General features: G+C 41.0%; 1 protein-coding gene across 2 annotated transcripts in view; it reads right to left on the bottom strand.

Annotated features, from left to right (window-relative positions):
- The window catches only part of KLHL29 (kelch like family member 29), a 394,362-nt gene that overhangs the window by 238,959 nt on the left and 135,073 nt on the right, over window positions 1-20,330 (bottom strand). For both annotated transcript variants that reach the window (XM_017813094.1, XM_017813096.1), the window contains exon 3: window positions 2,944-3,249. In XM_017813094.1, coding sequence (XP_017668583.1) covers window positions 2,944-3,204 — 261 coding nt within the window. In that variant the 5' untranslated portion in view covers window positions 3,205-3,249. The remainder of the gene's footprint in view (window positions 1-2,943; window positions 3,250-20,330) is intronic.

Genomic DNA, 20,330 nt, shown 5'->3' with positions numbered 1-20,330 from the left:
TGCCAATACAGGTATCCAGAAGACAGGTCTTGTCAGACTTAATTTCAGTCTTTGACAAGACTATGACTCTGTTTGATAACATGTAATTGAGGATGATGCCATGTATATGTATTTTTAATAACTATTGACTTAGCACTTTGGCAAAAAAGTCTGGAGCAATTATTATCTGCACAGACACGGAAACATGCAAGGGAATGGTGAGTGATGCTGAAAGGATGCATATGGTTTTGGTACCTATATGGTTTTAGCATCCATATTTTCAAAGGCAAATGAAGAATGGAGTTGATGCAAAAGATACACAGTTATTTGGAGGCTACCAGGACTGGTCAACAGCAGGAAACTAGAGGAACCAAGGACCAAAGGTTTGAAGACAGACTAGATGACTTACAAAAGAAATGAAACAAACTTTTAACTGAGAGAATAACTAATTGGCAGGAACACAAAATGAAGGGAGATGGATGGTTGGCCCCTATGGTTTGAGATCTTCAAACCAGGTCTGGAAGGTATGTAAAGTCAAAACCGGCAACTGGATGGCACAGAGAGTTTTTTCTGTCCTCAGCGTGGAGGACCACTGCTGGCTGTACCCATATCCTTGGACAATGAGATAAGGAGGACCAGTTTCTCAATCTTCTGGCTTCCCAACACCATGACAGTTTATTTATCCGTGTCACCGGGGCACACCCTTGCCACTGAGCTTGATGACACCTGCCATAACGTTGGGAAGGTTCAGCCCTGCAGAAGGGCAGCTAAGCAATCAAATATCCACAAAACAGAAGTAAGAAATTCAGCTTTAAGATGACACCTGTCCTTCATGAGCTGGTACCCCATAAATATGCTCACAAAATGGTTGCAGAGAGTAGGTTGTGAACTCTCCATAGCTCATGGAAACTTTACACATGCGTGGCTTATTTTTAAAATATTTTTGTATTTTTAACTTTTATATTTTTATTTTTTAAATAAACCAAGCAACCACATTATTCTTCTCACTTGTGATTTCCTCATTATATGGATATAATTTTTTATGCCTGACAATTAGCTGGACTCTACAAGAGAAAGGCCCTGGCTGGTTACACTGCTGACCCCAAGTGTAAATCTGCTGCGTGTGAAGGAGACAGAGTCAGGCAGGGTGAACAGGCGTCTGTGGGAGCACCTGATTTTTTTTCTGACACCATTTCACATCATTAGTTGGAAGCCTGCTAGGCACCACACCCTTGCATCTCTGTTCATCCTATCTACCTCACTTTTTCAACTTTTTTCCTCTTTAATACATGCAATTTTGAATTTTTAGAGTTGTTTAGCTGATTCACAGCAGCAGAAGTTGGGGAAAAAAACTCTATACATTTTTACACATTTATTGTATGGGAGATTACACAGTTGATTAACAGTTCTCAGAACAAAAAATGTCCCATGCTACCTTCCATTCTTGTCTATTTTTTGCTTTTGATCTATTCATGCCAAAACATTCTTACTAAGGAAAGTCATCAGAAAATTGTCTAATAAGGTAATTTAGAAGACGGTTCACATTGAGCATATGATCAAAAAGCATTTAACTTGCTGTTCCTGCCTCCTCTCCCCTAATAAACATATGGTTTACTAGCACTGATAAGCTTCAAAATGCTTTTGAACATCTGGGAAAAGGGCTGATCAGCTCCAGACAATCGTTGGACTCTAAGTAGACCCAGGAACAAAGGTCGTGATAAATGAAACCACTGCTTTGGCTCCAAAATAGCCTCAATCATCTCCAGACAAAGCATGATTGAAATGCATCTATCTGTGGATAGCATCTGGAGAACTCTAAATATGTTTTGATCAGAATCCGAGTGGCTTCTTTCAAATGAAAATAATTTTAAGATGCCATGGAAAATTTTTACAACCAATCACACTTCGGCCTAATGTTTCCTTCTGCAGCATTGACCTTGTTTTTCTACAGTGTGAAAAAAATCAATATAATAATGGTACTGCAGTAAAATTTCAGCTTGCTCTTGGCTTACTTTAAATAACTTTATTGTCTCCTTTCCTTCTGTCTGCATCTGCTGTATTTGGCACTTGCAGTTATTAAAATGAAACCAAGTTGAAAGAAAATGTTAAATATCATAAAAAGAAACCCAGCAGCGCTTCTGGCTCACTTTGTCAATGCTGTGGTCACCTTTACCATTTGCCAGGGTTTTTTGTTCCCCAGCTGTTCTACCTGAATCTACATGCAGAAAGAAACCCCAACTTTCTCCTAGAATATCAACTTGTACTTTGCAGATTTAAAAGAGCTAAATGTTGTTGTTTCTTTTTTTTAAAAAGAAAAAGTCACCCTCTTTCCTCCAATAATATATTGGAACAAAAAAGCCCAATGGTTTACTAGTGATTTCAGTTCTTTGATGCTTAACATTTTCTTACTCCTCAGTGTGCCTTTTTTGCCCAAATGAGCAAGCCTGGTTATAGCAGTCCCACTGTTTCAATCCTACCTGCACTAAGAACGAGGCTTTGAGAACCCTGTAGGAAACTATCAACTAAAAAGAAGAAAAAACACCATTCAGCCAAAATTATGCCCTTTAGTCACTTTCCACTCCCTCTGGATGAGAACCATTTGTTGTCAACCACAGCTCTACCTTGGTCAACAGACAAGAAGAGCATTCCCAAAAGCAAAAGTGGGAACCATGTGTTCAAGGTAAAGCCACAGAAAGCCTAAATGTAGGCGGTGCTGAAAGGAAAGAAGCATTTGCTCTGCCTGGGCCTCTCAGAAGTATGAGCCAGTCTTAGAGAAAGAAACACCTACTCTAGTGTGTGCACAACACAGAAAAGAATAAAAAAGACACACACTGCCCACAGGAATTTATTTTCCTACTCTTGGCTATACCACAAACACAGGTTTTACAAAGGGACAGGTGAAGCTCCACCTCTAACAGCCCCTTTAGCAGATCAACCCCTTAAAAAGAAAAGCTGAATTCTTACTTTGGTAGTTGAAGCTGGCGAGGAGTTGGCCACCAGGCTGGTGATGACGTCGCTGTTGCCGGTGGTGCAGGCGGCAGTGGCCGGGGTGGGGAGCCGGGAGGGGACGATGGGCAGGGGCAGCAGCCCCGGGCGGGTGCTGCTGTTGGTGCTGGCAGCGCTGCTGCAGTTGGTGCTGCTGACATGGTTGCCATTGGAGCTCCAATCCCGGCGATCCCACCCGGCACGGTAATCTCTTTCGAACCGGCTGTGGTGCCGTGACATCTCGGTGGAGGGCAGCTTTGTCTCAAAGGGAACTCGAGAGCTTGCCTGAAAGATTAAAGCCAAAAAGGAGTTAGGAATGAGGTCCCAGAACAGCACCTGTACTCAATAACCACCAGGGCAAGGCCCTGCCATGCCTCCTCTGCTTTAAAAGAGCACTGTTCCTCTGCTTCTCCCAGCTAAACATCAGGAGGAAGAGAGCAGTGTTGTAGTAAATGTTAATCTGGAACACAAATGAAAGAGTTTGGACAAGTACAAGGACACAGTGGGAGAGCCCAGTCCTATAGAACTGAGGAAACACCATCTGCCCAAATTCTTCAGTAGAGTAACAAGCAACAGCATGCAAATCATGAAAACCTAAGATAGAAGGAAGTCATCATTCAATGTTTTGATAACAGGAAAACATTTCCAACAGCTCCCTCTTGCAGTTTTCTCAGCAGCCTTCAGATCATTTCTGTAGCTCTTTCCTGTAACTGACACAAATATTAATCCTATTATTAAATCCTATTATTAAACATGACCAAATATTAACCCTAAAGATCAAAGGGAGAAAAAAAATCTACCTGCTAAATCTATCCATTACTTCTCTATTTTCAAAGCCAAATATCGCTTTATGCAGCCCCCTCTCGTCCTTTTTTTTTGACCTCCTCACTGGAAGCTCCTACAGGAAGGTTTCACTCCATGATGCCTGAGAGCTCCCCATAGAGAGGATGCTCTCCAGGGCAGGCCAATGTGTTCTGTCTCCTCCCGTGCTTCTGGCTAGACTTAAAACACTTAATACATGTAAAATGATCAAATGACCAAGTTGTTCTGTGTGATCATCCTGTCCTTATCATTGTTTACCCTCTCAGTCTTTGTTATCCATAGATTTTATCTGCCAAGAGCAAGACCTCTAAACACAACGCTGGAAGTCAAGACTCCCAACATCTAATCCTAGTTCTGATAATTATATGTTACACAGTCTAAAGCAGTTACTTAAGGCTTCCTTCCAAGGTCTCCTAACCTGCAGAATTGCAATAATGCTATTTTTCCAGCAGGGTTCTGAGTAAGTGAAAGTTTACAGCATTTACAATTGAAGAAGAGTATGAGCAAATGCTAAACATATTTATTTCCATAAATAAATAATGAGTATCTAGGTCACTGCAGCACCTGATTTATTTTATTTGCATCACACAATCCACTAAGTTCTTTGTAATAATAATATCAGGTCAGTGGAAGCAATGTTGTTTCACAAATTCTTAGATATAAAAATGGATGGTAAAAACATCTGCTTATAAGGACTATGCAGGAAGCTGGAACCAAACTCACCCAGAAACTCAGACATAAGAAATTTCTTAAGAGAGATAAAACCTAGAAGTGGTATAAAACAGTGTGCCTAACAAGAATGTTTGTTATTCACCTGGTAGAAATTTTTAAAAAAGCAAACAAACCCAATTATTATGCCTAAATGATGAAAGGTTTAACTGGTTCACCAGAGCTACTAGCTTGAGATGAAGAATACTCTTCCTCAGTTAAAAATTCAAAAATATGTGTATTACAAAAAAAAGCCCCAAATTCCCTCCTACAATCATTATTTTCAACTAAATGCTGAACCAAATCTCCTAGGAAGCTGCACTTGTGATGGTTATGTTGCCACTGTGCAGGAATGGCAACAAGAGCTTATAGTGGGGACCACATCAGTGTTGTTGGTGTTGACCGCAAAATTAACATTCCTCTTAAACCAACAGAGGTTGGTTTATTTTTTCCTCTGGTAGGATGTGATGCAAGGCTTGACTTGATGATTTGAGGGCTGATGATTCACTGATATTTACTTAGATTCTTCTGTCTTGTATTTTTGTGGCCATCTGATACTTTCATTCAGTAAGCTCATTTTGTATTTTCCAGAGGACCACGTGGGAATGACAGCTCAGCTGTACAATGACCACAGCAAAACCCAGAGACACCAGTGCTGTGAAAGGTGCTGTAGTGAAAACAGAAACTTTTATTTTAGTAGAGGTGAAGAAAGCAAGTTTTTCCTCTAGTGACAACCAACTCAGAATAAAATCAGTACCTAAACACAGTGTCTTTAAAGGTTAGAATTCCACAGGTATAACCCCACTTTCGTTTGTTTTATAAATATTTTGCCAAATCAGGCAAAAAGGGAGCCTGTAAACTGCAAGCTGCAATTTCAAAATATCCTTTATTATTCCTTGCCTTTGAAAAAGTTTCTTTTTTAATCCCCACAGCCTCCACCACCGTTTGAAGGTATCTTTCCTGACTGTTTGGATGCTGGCTGTCAACTGAATACCCTTCTCCTCCCGAGCTCGAGGATCTCCATTAGCTGTATTAGTGTACTCCTTGACAAGGCAACCAGAGAGAACCAAATCACATCTCCCCCACCCACCCACACACTTGAGTACATCTGACATTTAATTCAGCGGAGAGCAGCGGCACACATGCACATAAGTCAATAGCGAGCAGTTTTTGCCACACGATCCAAGACACCATGCCCCCAGCAATTCTACTATCAGATGAGACTGACAGGCAATTACGTCAATAACAAGCAGGAAAAAAGCCTGTGACTAAGCCACGCATTAAGAAGTTTACTTAAAACCTACCGCCCTCTTCATGAGCGAATTCACTTCTCAGTCCAGTGGCTGTTATTTCATGGTATTTCCAATAAAAAAATAAAAGCCAGGGCTCAATGTCATACTTTTTTTTTCCAATACACTGAATTAAATATACACTACTTGTTTCAACATGTCATTTTTGGCTGGGTACAAAGACACTTGACAGCAACAAGATGTGCAGAAAAACCGGAGGGGATAACTATCTAATACATGAGTACTCAACTGCTAGTGCTTGCTATTTAAAATTAGAAAGAATAGACAATGTTCTCATAAATAGCTGCTGGGTGAGGTAAGAAATGGTTTGTGAACAGGCTAGCTAATTTTTAAATATATTTTTAGACCCAGAGTTTATGCTTTGTCTAGACTATTTTCATCAAGGATCATAATCATAATAATAATGCTTCAAACATATTCTGTACTCATAAGAAAAACTTCTCCAACAGACTGCGTCCCAAGTCAAGCATAATCATTGCATTCCTCTGCACAGAACTTGACACGGGGCAGCATAAACCATCTTGAGAAACAGCAGAGACGGAGGCCAGTGGAAACCTACACAAACAGCAACAAGGGCAGCAGTCACTGCAGTCAGAGATCACAGAATTTTTGAGGTTTAAAAAGATCTCTAAGATCATCGAGTCCAACTGTCACCCAAACCCCGTCATTACCAGTTCCAAACTATCTGATTTTAGACTAAAATTTTACAGACATGTATTCTTCAGAATTTTTTTTCCCCTAGTAATAAACCTCCTTTCTGAACCCTGCCTAAAAAAACCAAAACCCTTTCTTTTGCAGAGATGGCAAGATGGAGAAAGATCAATACCTAATACTTAAAAATACCAACATCAACAGCTACAATTAATTAATTAATATGTTTTTACCTTTCTAAGGAAAGTTTTCCTCAACGTTCATGTGCAGGCATTTTAGCTAGCTTCACGTCCCTTTAAACAGCACTAAGGAAGAGAAAGAAGGTTTTTACGTTGTTTTTTAGACTTGGGGAGCTCCCAGTGCTGTCTGCACTAAAGTCACCATGCCAGCTAAGCCTTGGCTAATTATAGATCTATCAGCCTCAGTTTTGGGGTTGATTTTTCAGCCAGTATGAAGCTCCACACTGCCCTAAGAGCCAGTACTAGAGCAGATAAGCTTAGAGCTGTCTCAGATATGTTTACCCTACACCAGAGCCATAAAACCACGATGTAGAGATGCAGACATAGCCAGCAATAGAAAGAATGTATGATTTGTGCATCTCAGAGCAGTAGTCCATGAGGAGGCATACTGTATGCTATTACTGATGAAAATCCCTCTGTGCACCCAATTCAGCTGACATACTATCCTGTGAAGGTGGTAAAGTCAGTGAGACAGGCCTTCACTCACTCTCTACTCAAGATGTAATCACTGGAGTAGCCAGGTGTCTTTAATCTCGACTAGAAAGGAAACGTGTTCCTGTTTGTCACATGGAATCAAAGGATTTTATTGTGCAGCCAAAAGGAACAAAACCTCTCTTAGAGGGGAAAAAACCCCACCCTACTAAAGAGAGACAAAAAAAGAGAGAGAAATCCATAATAGTTACTGGTTGAACTGATAAATTGAAAGCAAAAAGGAGATCAAACTGGCATTAAGGGAGAGCTGTGGAAAGGGCTATAAGCCAAAGAAGAGAGATCGAGCAACCAGAGGTAAATACGACTCTGAAAGGAGATTTAGTGATATGGCAAGACAAACAGAATGCCTATCTCAGTCCCAAAGACTGCATCACTGTGCATGCATTGCAAAAATCATGCCAAAACACAGACAGCCCACTTGGTTTCAGACAAAGGTTATGCAGGACCCAAGCACAAGGATTATACAGGCACCCAACCCTCTCTTCCATTATTTATTTTCACAGAAGGATGGGATTGGGAGGGTAGATCAGGGAAGGGTAACAGAACAACGAAACAATACCAAACATCTTCTGAGGAATGAGACAGGACCTCTCCCAGCTGTCCAAGGCCAAAACATGCAATGTAGCAGGTGAGAGAGAAATTACTTTACATCTATCCCTCTCAAGGGTAAGTAAAATGTGAGCATACCCCTGTGCTAGAGAACATAACTTTTTCTACAACCAGGAGTTTCAGAAATGTCTCATACTAACAGCTTGCTCAACAATAAAGTTCGAGAAGGTTTTTCTGCAAAACGGGTGTCTTCAGGACTCAAATGTAGGGCACCTACACAGATGACAACATCCACCCTCCAGATTTACCCTGAACGCTTTGACCATTTGGAAATCCTCCTACCTTCTTAGCATAAAAACATCTTCCTCCTGGTACTCATTTTTCCCCACATCTCTAAGGCAAGCTCATTTGTTCCTTGTTTCCACGGCTTCCACACACATGCACAGAGGCAAGGAAAAGACCAGCGGCATGTGAGATAGCAGCATGTTATCCTCAGGCCTCTTACCAGGTTCAAACAGATCACTGCTGCAGATTTATTAAACTGAAGTGGTTAACATTTCATTTTATGCTCTATACATTTAAACACAGCCCTTCTTCCCCCCAAGCCCAAAACACTCACTGTTCTGAAGAAAAAATGTTTCCTATTCACATTCCTCTAAATGACAGTCCGGCTCGAGCCTTGAAGCAGCTTCTTCTCTGCTTTCCACGCTTATCTAGTCAAGGTCTCCTTAAAGTGTCTGTCCCCACAGATATAAATATAAGGAAAAACAGGCTTTCGGCCAGTCTGAAGCTAGAGAATCAGATTTCTTAGACTATTAGTCAACTTCATTAAGTGACTTCAAAAATAAAGGTCAAGCTTTTAATTTAAATTTTTCCTGGGTAAGCATTTGTTTCTAAATTTACCTTTTAAATAATAACATTAGAGAAACATGATAGGCAAGAGAGGTTGGGAGACGGCAATGGAAGTAGATAAATGGTCATTAGGGAAATGGCACAAAAGAAGAGAGAAAGAGCCTGAAACTTTAAAATAAGCAGCTAAATAATCTTACGTGTTTTCAGACTGGATAAATGGAAGCACAGGTAAAATAGCCCATTAGAGAGCTTCAAAAGCAGTTAAGTGCATGTAAGGCCTAAGTATTTTATGAGATACACACACACAAAAAAAAGACGAGGAAGAAGAGAGATTTGCTGTAATCAGATCTAGCATGAAGAACTGTAACTGATAAAGAGGAAGATGTCTAAGTACCTAAGCTTGAGTGATTTCAGATACATGCTGCAGGGAATATGTTACGGCATGCAGTTTTATCAGAGCACACCGACACAACAACCTCTCCCGAGGCACAGGTCTGAACATATAATTTATGCATATGGCATCAAAATCACATGGAAATACATCAGTATTACCATAAATTCTGCATATAATTCAATCATCAGGTCATGTATGTACACGTCTTTAAGAAACTCAAAATAGAACAAGGTACCAGCAGACCCGGCAGCTTCAGGAGTCACTCTTCACTTCAGCAGTGTGCCAAACAAAATGTTTTATTTGAGCTCAACATTATTTTTAACCTACAAAGACTTTCTTAGACACATATGGAATCACTGTTACAAGCCTACATGGATCTGACTAATCCTTTTTCGCAATTTTTACTTAACTTTTTTTTTCTGTTTGGGTGACTTCAGTGAAAGAACTCTTTGTTAGACAAAGGCAGATGGAATCCAATCAAGAGATTCTGTAAAGCTGAACTACAAGCAGCTGTGTAGAAAGATAAGATCCAGAAATATTTGAGGGGCAAGGAAACAACTTTATTATCAAGCAAGGTCTACTTTTGTAAACCCCTGATTTAGTCTTGTAAACAGCTGTAAAGCTCTTGTAAAATCCAAGACAAGGCAGAGAGACTTGAGCTGCTTTGCAACAATCAGATCTTGGGGGAAAAAAAAAAAAGGAAAAAAGGAGCCCAAATCCTAACCCTGTAAGTGATAAAGGAGCAGTAGATTTAAGAGATTATACAGGATTTAATTTTCCAAATATATGCTAGAGGAGGTGATGCTTTGGGACGTATTAAAAAAAATCAAAGCATCAAAAACAACGGTGTCTTCTTAGCAGAAAGTTCACTATGGAAGAAGCACAAACAAGACTTTTGTTTCTCTGTCTTGAAATACTGCTGAAAAGTGTGTACACTTATTATTTCTGAGTACCTCAGATGCATATGAAATTATTCCCTTTAGATAAGTAAAAAGATAAACTAGACTATCCAACTAAAAAAACCCCAGCCACGATGGGAGTGAAACCATACCTCATAGTCTCATTTCTTTCTTTCAAAGTTGAGAGAATATGACCTTCCTAAATAAGGGGTTACTAAAAAATCTGTGTTTTATTACTAAGCTCCTAGGAAATTTATCTTCAATATGATCATTTTCTATATGCAGTAATTTGCTTTCAGGTGCTAATTTTTTTACAACCTGAGTGGAGTAGATAACACATCCTGCAATTCATGGATCATGAGCACTGGCAGAGCGAGGAAAGTTCAAAGGTTCAGAGACATCTGTGGTCCTGCAGCTCACACTCTTGGAACAGAAGATGAATACGAGTCCCATCTTGAGCCCTGTTGCTTGCCAAATCTGGACACACACAAAGTCATGAAGTTTACATCAGATTTCCTTCTGGGGATGTTCCTGACCATGAGACTTTCTTGGACTACTCTGAAAGGCCTCCATCCACATCCTCAGATGCACTTATTGTTAACTATAAATTGCAGAAAATATGTCAAAATATACTGTTTTAGGATACATACTTGGAGAAAATTCTTAAATCCAGGAGAAAATGCCTTAACTCCGTTCCTATCTCTTCAGGCTTTTATTGGAAAGATCTCTCACTTGATCTGGTTCTCCTCCATGGTTTGTTGCAAACCATCCCTCCCTCCTCCAACAAAAAAAGCTCAGAGCACAATTCAACCTTCACCACCCCTCCAGGCCCAAAATCAATTCTCGATGCCATTTGCTGCAGATTCTTGATCTTTCCAAGGTCCTTCTGCAGCAACACGACTGGAATTTTACGCAGCAGCTTCCTAAATGAAAATCCACCAGAACTTTACACAAAGGCATAATAACTTCCTCAGATGTCTCCGCAGGGTCCAGGGTAGCTGGCAGTGTCTGGAACCCAGCCTTGTTAAAAACGGAGAGAGAGAGAAAAACACAATGTCCCTCTGTAACACTCCTGCTTGCAAAACACTGCCCAAAACATTGACTTCCCTAATTAAATTATCTCATTAGCATGAAAAGCAAACGAAGGAAAATCAAATGCCAAGAGCTGCCGTGTTAAAGGCCAGCTCGTGGAGGGTTTTGTGGGGGAAGATTCGCACAGCAGAGCCGGTGGCCAAACACCTCGACTGCCGGCACAGGGCCTGGCTGGATGTCAGCTGGTGGCCAGGGTCCAAGGGTTCCTGCCTGGGAGAGGTGGGGAGGGAAGGCAGGGACACAAAGGGATTTCTTCTGCGGAAATGTGCCATCTTCTCAAAACACATTAAGTGGTTGCCAGGACCTGACATACCTAATCTCGCCTAAGACTTCATAGTTAATAAAGCAGAAACGTAGGATAAGCTACTGTCAGTGCTGCCAAATGTCACGAAGTAAATCTCTCAAAAATTTAATTAGCGAGATTTTGGCTCTTTTGGGGATGGTTTCTTGGGCAGGGGTAGGAGGCAGAGGAGAAGGGGACTGGGTCTTCAAATCACATCTTGGACGAGGCAGGAGAAATTTCCTTTTATTTCCTGTTGTTTCCAATCATCCAGGCCCTGAGGAAGACTGGTCAATCAGTCAAAACTAATACAGGAGAAAGTTCTCTGCCAAAGTAAGGGTTAAACGCAACATATTTTACAGCATGAGCTCTCTGGGTCACCCGTAGTGCTGCAAAATGCTATAATTAAGAAACCATACTTCAAATTTCCCTCTTAGAGGATATTTTTAGGTCATCCCACCTCTGTCATTGTCCACATCTAAAAAGTTTCAGCCAATACCTGGGGAATTAGTAATTTTCTCTTCCAGGACTGATGCCCTCTGACCACAGAGAATTTCCTGACACACAGTTTGTTGAAAGGAGACGTATCACTCCCCTAAATCAAGAGTACATTTACACTTACAGCATGAAACAGTCCCTAAGCATCTGGTATATTAAAAGAGCTTATTATATGCAAAATGCCTCCAAAAAAAAAACCCCAAACCAAAACATTAAATTATAGAATCAGAGTCATTTAGGTTGTAAAAGACCTGTAATATCAAGTCCAACTATTAACCCAGCACTGCCAAGCCCGCCCACTAAACCATGTCCTTAAGTGCCACACGTCTTTTAAATTTACTGAACATGAGACTAGCACAGCCCATACCAACAGGCATCCAAGAATCTTCAAGGTTTTAACATGATTTGCTGCACATTGAGATAGGGAAGTGCAGTTATCCCAATCCTGCACTAAGAAACTGAATTCCCAGAGACTATGTAAGATCCCTACCCTAAGGAGAATAACTACAGTTTTTCCAACTTCTGGTGCCCTAAATGCAGGACTGTCACCAGCTTCCACTCACAAAGCCTCTCAAGCAACCTCACTCTTTGTTTAAGGAGCCATATATATTCTTTTTGTAGTTTTAGAAGTTGAAAAGTGCTTGGAGAGGAGAGTTCCTCTGCATATTTCCATCTTTTTGCTTCATGGCACTGGTACCATTCGTACTCCATCAGTACTTGGCCCCCCTTTCCCTAGCTGGAAATACTGGACTTGTAGCTCACCCACAGACACCTGGAACTTTCGAATAGAAATCTTTTCATCCCAGTGCATGTCACTGGAGTTGGCCAGAGCCCACTTTATCTATCCATCTGCAGTCACAGCTCATCACCTCTCATGGCCTAACCATGTTTCATAAAATGGATTGACTTTATTTTCAGTTGGTACAATAAAGTAAGTATCACTTACATCCACTTGCTATTTTTGTTGTGTTTTGAAAGGCGATGCTTCAAGAACCGTTAGGACAAGTCCTAATGAATTAATACCGCAGCCAGTATCAAAGTTAACTGCTCCTCTGCCTCTTAAAAGCTATTCCTGTTATCACTTCTTCCACCACCCTTTTATGCTTCTCACTTAGAATTGCCACCAGTGACTCATGTTTTATCTTTTAAACTGTTGGATGAAGGCTGTTTGCTGAATGCAGTAAATCAGCAGCCCACCTTTTCTAGGCCAGAGGTCTGCAGCTTTTAATTAGCTGCTTTAGAAATAACATGATCAAATAAGAAACAGCTCATGAACCAGTCAGCATATCCCTCTCAAGATATGTTAGGTGATGTAGAACCTTTAATATTACAGACAGAAATCAAATCTTATTTGGCAACCACCTGCTTAAATATGCATTTAAGAATACCGAGAATCTAGTCAAGAATATAACTTGAAAACTACTAGATTTGCAAGCACTGGCCAAAATGTTTGCACTTTACTCTGAATAGCAATCATTCATTTGCATTCCACTAAAGCTGTCAAAAACTTTATATGCAGTCTTGTAGCGAGACTGTTACATACATGCCAAATGCCTGTATAGCAAACATCTGGCCTCGCTTCTGTTCCAGGATTTGCCAAAGCATAAGTCCATCCGTTGTTTTTTCTTGTGACTTTTATTTTTTTTCTCTCTGCTGTGCCTGAGGTCGTTTTTCTTAAAATGAAATCATTAAAACAGGCAGAAAGAGTGGAGGAAGGAGGAGTAAGAAGAGCTGTAGCATCTGAGTAATCTTCCAGTGGGACTAATTTTACTAAGTATTTGTGCTACTGCTACCAGTCAATCACTACAAGTATTACTGAGAAGCTAAAAAAAAATAATTAAAAATTAAACCGCATTTAGGAAAGAATATTGGCATAGAAAGAAGGAAAAACACATATGCTGTTCTATAAACTAGAAACTCCGTTTACTCAAATGTCCTCAATATCAATATAAAATGTATTAACATAAAAAACCAACTTGCTGTTCCCTTATTTTGCATTCGTTTTACATCCGTTCTTCTCCGAGGCAACAGATCAGAATGGTGCATTGCTTTCCCCTCAGGCCAAGTGTAATAAACAGGCAGGTGTAATATAAGGCTGCAGTGTCTCAGCTCTCCTCCCCAACAATTGATCTTCCAGCCCTACGGTGTAATTCTGTCTTGGTAGTCCCTTCACATGCCTCATTCCTGATCGGTCAATTATTTCAAATCAAGCAGAATTAAAGTGTTATTTTTGTGAGGGGGGATGATATTCACCAGTGACCAACGTGAAACTAATAAACTAATTTCCCTTTACTGCCGTGGGCAAAACAGAAAAATCCAGGTCTAGGGAAGAAAGACAGCAGCTGTTTCGTCAGTCTGTTGCCCAAATGTGTTTGCCATTTACTATCTTTAAATTGAATTTTTGCTTACAGGACAATTTTGGAAACAGAAGACAACAAAAAGAAAACAAGAAAAAAAGGCAGTGGTGAGGGTATATGACTCTGGAATACAGAGCTGTGCAGTGCAAGCTTCCCTAGAGGAGAGGACGGCACTCTGCCGTTCCCTGAAACAGAGCATATTCCTCCTGCCAGTAGCAAATTTATCCAGTAGATGTCAACACCAGCAAAATATACGTGTAAAGCCAACCTTAACAGCAACAGTCATCACTTCAATTTACAGTAGCACATCAGGAGATAGTTTAATATTTGGAATATCTGGAAGCACTGCATTTTTTTTGCTACTGTCCCATCCCTGCATCTTCCTGAACGGATCTGGCCTAGCCCATCTCTCAATAAACATATGTAGAGCAAAATAATTTGGTTTTCACTTTTAGAATAATTTTGTCTGGTCTGCTGAAAAATTGCTGATGAGCATGTGATTACTTTCGGACTGCATCAGACCAAATTTTTCTGAGGAGGAGCGGGGAGGAGAGGGGGGAGAAATACTCTGCGGTGCAAAGCGACTGTTACAAGCAAAATCTTCATAGTTACTAAATATAATCTGAAGAGGTCTGTTCCCTTCCTACCCTTCACTATGTGGTTAAGCAATGCAATGATTTCATGGATTTTGCTCTTTCCTCAAGAAGCTTCGCAGCCTACAACAGCGACCTGAGATTCCCACGCCGACCCCAGGTCAACAGATACTTGTTGTTCCTGTGAGGTTTTTTCCTTGTTTTGCAATACACCAAGGACAGTCTGTTGTAAGCCTTTTAGTGTTATTATCGCTCAAAAGACTGAATTTGCTGACAAGTTTTAACCATGCAAAAACACAAGGCCATTGCTGTTGACACTTTTAAATCTACTATTAAGATCTGACTGTTTGAACAGCTTGTGTGTAGAATCTGAAGTACAGATTTCTGTTTCTTTTTTGTTTATTTTTAGATAAACTTTGTGTTTCTACTCTGCAATGTTTGCATTTGGCTGTTGAGCATGCAGTAACAGCATACATTATATGCATTGCTTAGAGACACAGCCTCGCAGCCCATCAGGTTTTTGCAATAGATGAGAAGGGAAATAACAGAACATTTTCCTGATTGATTAATCTTTCTTCACATTGCCATTTCCCCACAAACATGAGAAGGAAAACCAAAAGTATGTTGTGACATCTAATAGCGAGACATTGAAGCAAAGTATTTTATTACTGCTACGAAATAACTAAGGAGTTTGTTTTCAGAGATCTAAAACATGACAAGGAGACATAAATGAATATATTACAGAGACATCACAGTTATTTCTCACGTGTAAACCTAACAGCTTTTACGAGAAGCATACATCCAATGAAGTAGTTTCAGCTTTAACTAATCAATCTGGCTAGAAATTCAGGCTCTCTGTAAAGGCACAAACAGTGGTCAAAGGCTGAGACTGTGAATTACCATCACCTAAGCAATTCTGAGGCATCAACAGAAGCAGGCACGGGAAGATCAGGCACAGGTATTGTGCTCCCAGTAAATAATCCAAACAGATGATGGCACTTGAGAGAACAAAGTCAGAGCTCCGAATACTAGGAAAATAATTGAATGCCAAATCCAGCCCCATGTGACACGAAGCGCCAGCCCCACACAGCATTTTGGGAAGCCACGTCCTGCTCCACAGCTCTGGGAGCCAGCGCGTACTACCCAAGACAGAGTCATAAATAGTTTGGAGATAAGACGCATATCTTATGAGGCACACCGCAGTTTCAGAGCCTGGGATGAGCAATTCTTTTAATTACCGTCAGCATTTTCTCTGAATCCCCGTCTCAAAGAAGCAGTGGAAACTTTTGATTTGCTGCGACACCTTGATTGCCGCACGGATGAGTCACCACACCATTCCTGTTAGTCTTACGAATTTATAGATTTTTAAGGCCAAAAAGCACAGGAGGCTGTTACAATCACTCTGCTCTGACTCTGAACAGCACAGCTCTCCCAGCTCATACAGCAGCCTGCCTGGCACAAAGAGCAACTAGGAATATCTCATATAAAATTGTAATATATGCCTAAGCTTGCCCATAAGCACCAGAACAGTTCCCTCTCAGAAAAAGGAAAAGAAGTAAAATTATTGATCATTGAACTAATGTACTTGTCAACACTTTTCTTCCTAGCAGCTCCTCTGTCAAATGTTCCTAAGAAAGGGCAAGAACACTGCACAGGCAATGAGGAATGAGGAAAAAAGTGTGAGAAACGGTCCTGTCGACACCAAGGTCAGAGAAGGAGAAGAAGAAAAAGAAGAAGTTGTTCCAGGTACTGGAGTAGGGGTGACCCTGCTGCATATGGAGAAGACCGTGAAGAAAGCTGATCCCAGAATCATCATAGAATGGTTTGGGTTGGAAGGGACCTTAGAGATCATCTCATTCCAACCCCCCTGCCATTGGCAGGGACACCTTCCACTAGACGAGGTTGCTCAAAGCCTCATCCAACCTGGCCTGAACACTTCCAGGGATGAGGCAACCCCAGCTTCTCTGGGCAACCTGTTCCAGCATCTCACCACCCTCACAGTAAAGAATTTCTTCCTAAAATCCAATCTAAACCTACTGCCTTTTAGTTTAAAGTCATTAGTCCTTGTCATATCACTACATGTCCTTGTAAAAAGTCTCTCTCCAGCTTTTTTTTTTCCCCTAGATATCCACACTGCAGCCCATGGATGACCTCTCTTCATGGAGAGGAACCCATGCTGAAGCAGGATTCTGGTGGAACCTGCGGCCTGTGGAGGACCCACGCTGGAACAGGCTTATCCCGAGGGACTGCAGCCTGTGGGAGGAACCCTTGGAGCTGTTCCTGAAGGACTGTATCCATGATGGAGTGGGGAAGGAACACGAGGAGGAAGGAGCAGCAGAGAGGATATGGTATGGACTGACTGCAATCCCCCTCCCCCACCCTCCCATGGAGAATGCAGGGGTAGAAGAGTTAGGAATGAAGTTGAGCTTGAGAAGAGATGGGGGCTGGGGGAAGTTCATTTAACTCATCACTTTGTTTCTCACCATCCAATTCTATTTTAACTGGCAGAAATTAATTTTCCCCAAGTCAAGCCTGTTTTGCCCATGATGGTACTTGGTCACAGATCTCCCTGTCCTCATCTTGACCGCAAGCTTTTTCATTGTTTTCTCTCCTGTTCCTGCTGAGGAGGGGGTCTGAGACAGTGGCTGGGTGGGGGTCTGGATGCTTGCGACAGTAAGGAAAGTCTTGCAATAAAAGAGAACTGATTTTTAAATTTTTTTTGCCAGAATCTCCCAAGGCAGTTTATGCACTCATCCTCTGTAGTAGCGGGGAGGAGGGACAGAAAGGACTGAATACTTCTCTATCTGCAATATGTTAGTGTAATTATGAAAGGCACCATGGGGAAGAACTCCTACATTATTACGAAGGCTGGGGTTTTGCTTTATTTCATGCTTTGAAGATGTGCATTCCCAGTTTCCTTCAAAACTTTTCTCCATGCATTCTATCATTATCTTTTTGCCTATCCACTTGTAAATAATTTCTAAGCTGATGTAAGTGTATGAGTTGCTTGGAATGATCTTCACAGATGGAGTGCTTTACCAATTGCTTCCCTGAATAAAGTACATATCCATTCTATTTCCTTGATCTTCTAGGTAAGTAATAACATCCACTGAGGATGGATTAGACATACACTACGAAATAACGCCTGTCTATAACTAGATGTCTTATTCCCCAGCATTCATATAATGGCCCCATTACATGCTTGATTACTGTGGCCAGACTAAACAGAGTAATTTGTTTAGAACTTTCCTTTCTTTTTTTTTCTTTATTAGCAGAAAAGTCCAATTTTGATTACTGAATCATATGATTTTCCAAAGGTTATTTTTAATGTTCCTGAAGACTGCCTCCGCTGATTCTTTAGAGACAGACTCTCCAGTGCATTTCATTCAAAATTCTTAATACTCAATTTTGCAAGATGTCCTTTCTTCTCCTGCTTTGGTCTTCATTCCCAAAGTTACAGTTTCTAGCAAAATTTTCCTACACAAGATTACCCAGTTCCTCATACTTTAAGACAATGATAAGCATTTATGTGGTACTCTTTGTCTTCAAAGCACTTTACAAACATTAAATATTTAATGCTCATGGCATCCCTCTTACTCTCAACCCCATTCTACAGGTAGGAAAACAGACTCACAGGTTAACTGATTTTGTTTCAAGTCACATCACAAGTTACTGACAGATGTGAGACCAGAATATATGAGCTCTGATTTCAGCTCCATACTCAAAATCAGACCAGCCTTGTTCTTGCACTTAAAATAATATAAATAACAATGAAAAACCTTGCTCTTGTTCAGAGAGAACTTATCTATCTCTTTGAAAGTTCTTAATGCAATAAAAAAAAAATACAGAAAAAGCACCCCAGAACGGCCCAAGAGGGCAGCTACCAACTTTGTTTTCCATATTCTCCCTTGTCAGAGTTCTAGAGGGAAACCCACAATTGGACAATATCAGGAAAGGAGCCAGCATGTTTTCAGACATTTATATATAGCCATATACATACACACACGCACACACACACATATATATTCTCAACCACTACCTAAACCAAGAACAGAGACCTTCCAGCCAGAGAAGAATTTGCAATTTAAAAACTGAAGTACGCTTCAAAATGGCATCACTAAAGAGCTTTGGTATCTGATAAGAAGATTACAGTATATTCAATTGAACACAGCAAAAGCCTTTTAAAATAAAGTACGGGAATAGTGAAGCCAGGCATTTGCAACTAGATAACACGAAGCTAATCGGGCAGTGCGAAAGGTGCGCCCTGCTGCAGGGAGCATGCAGGAGCCAGGCAGCTTTTGGAACTCAAATAATGAGGGGGGTTTTTTTTAGCTTTAACATTTTTCATAATCCAAGCAGGAGGTCTAAACACAGGCTGTATGCAACACTAACTGTATTTCCCTTTAACAGCCTCCTATGGGAACAAATGTTCAGTGTCAGGCTGGTACTATACGTCCATTTAATTGAGCTGAGAGAACTCTCCTGCCCTCGAAGAAAGCTCATCTCTTCTCTCCATGGATGTGACTATAGAGCTAGCAGATAATATCTCACTCATTATTTATACAACCACGTAATTATCTCCCAGAGACTCCACATTTTGTAGAAGTTTCTTTTTTGGAAACATCATCCGTTGTCTGAATGGAAAGCCAAATCCAGCCCTAGATACCGTGACAGTAAGTGCCATAACCACCAACAGTCAATGCGAGAGCATCCCTTGCTACCACATGGGGGAAGCAGCAGGGGAGCCTGCAGTACTGCTCACATGAAGGACATGCTCCTGGAATTACACTGGATCTATTTAAGATTTCTCTTGGGAAATGCAGGCACACGTGCAAGATCAACAGTACAAAACCACATTCAGCAGTTTTAGAGAAACATGGTAATGGCAGGAGACAAAGATAAACAAAAAATAAATCTGCATATTGCATAGTTGCCTCCTCTGTGCCATTGGATTCTGTCTTCTTACATTGTGACAGTGCCACCAGATACAAACACTCTTGATACCAGTTTAACCATGACGAAATCTGCTGAGGTCAAGAGCTGTTGTTATCCCTCCTCTTCAGCTGATGAGCTGAGCATGGAAAGTACAGACCAAACCTAGAAGAAGCCCTCAGGTAGGGAAAGCAGAGCTCAGACATTAAACATGTACAAAATCCCTCAAGGCTTGTGTACCTCAGAGCCCGTAGGAAGCCACATCATTGCTAATAAAGCTGTTTAGGTGCCCAATGTCCTGCTGTTGTATAAGCCAAAAGGAACATCATTTGGCCATTTATTTCTGCAGGAACACTGAAAATACCCAAATGAGGTACTGTGGCCCAATTCCCATGGTGTCATATCACGAGCCCCTCCAAAATACAGGGATGCTTTGACTTGAGCACCAAAGGGAGGTAATACAGTGTGACTCATCCTGCTGAGGGATCTGGTTTCCAGCTTTGGCTGCCTATATAATTTAAGCACAGGGCACTAAAGAAATCTGCTGGGCTCAGAGTTTCCATGCCAGGAACTGGATGCCGATGCACCTGGCACAGCACTGGGACAGAGCTCTCTTTCAGGTGGTGCTGTCGGTTTTTAAGTCCAGTTTGGACTGAAGACAAGGAGTGGGTATAATCCTTTGCTCTTTGAGACGTCCT

Source organism: Lepidothrix coronata, unplaced genomic scaffold (assembly GCF_001604755.1).
Source record: "Lepidothrix coronata isolate B3197 unplaced genomic scaffold, Lepidothrix_coronata-1.0 Scaffold39, whole genome shotgun sequence".
In the NCBI taxonomy this organism is placed as follows: domain Eukaryota; kingdom Metazoa; phylum Chordata; class Aves; order Passeriformes; family Pipridae; genus Lepidothrix; species Lepidothrix coronata.
Note: the sequence above shows the minus strand (reverse complement) of the source record. Positions and strands in the feature narration are given on the sequence as shown.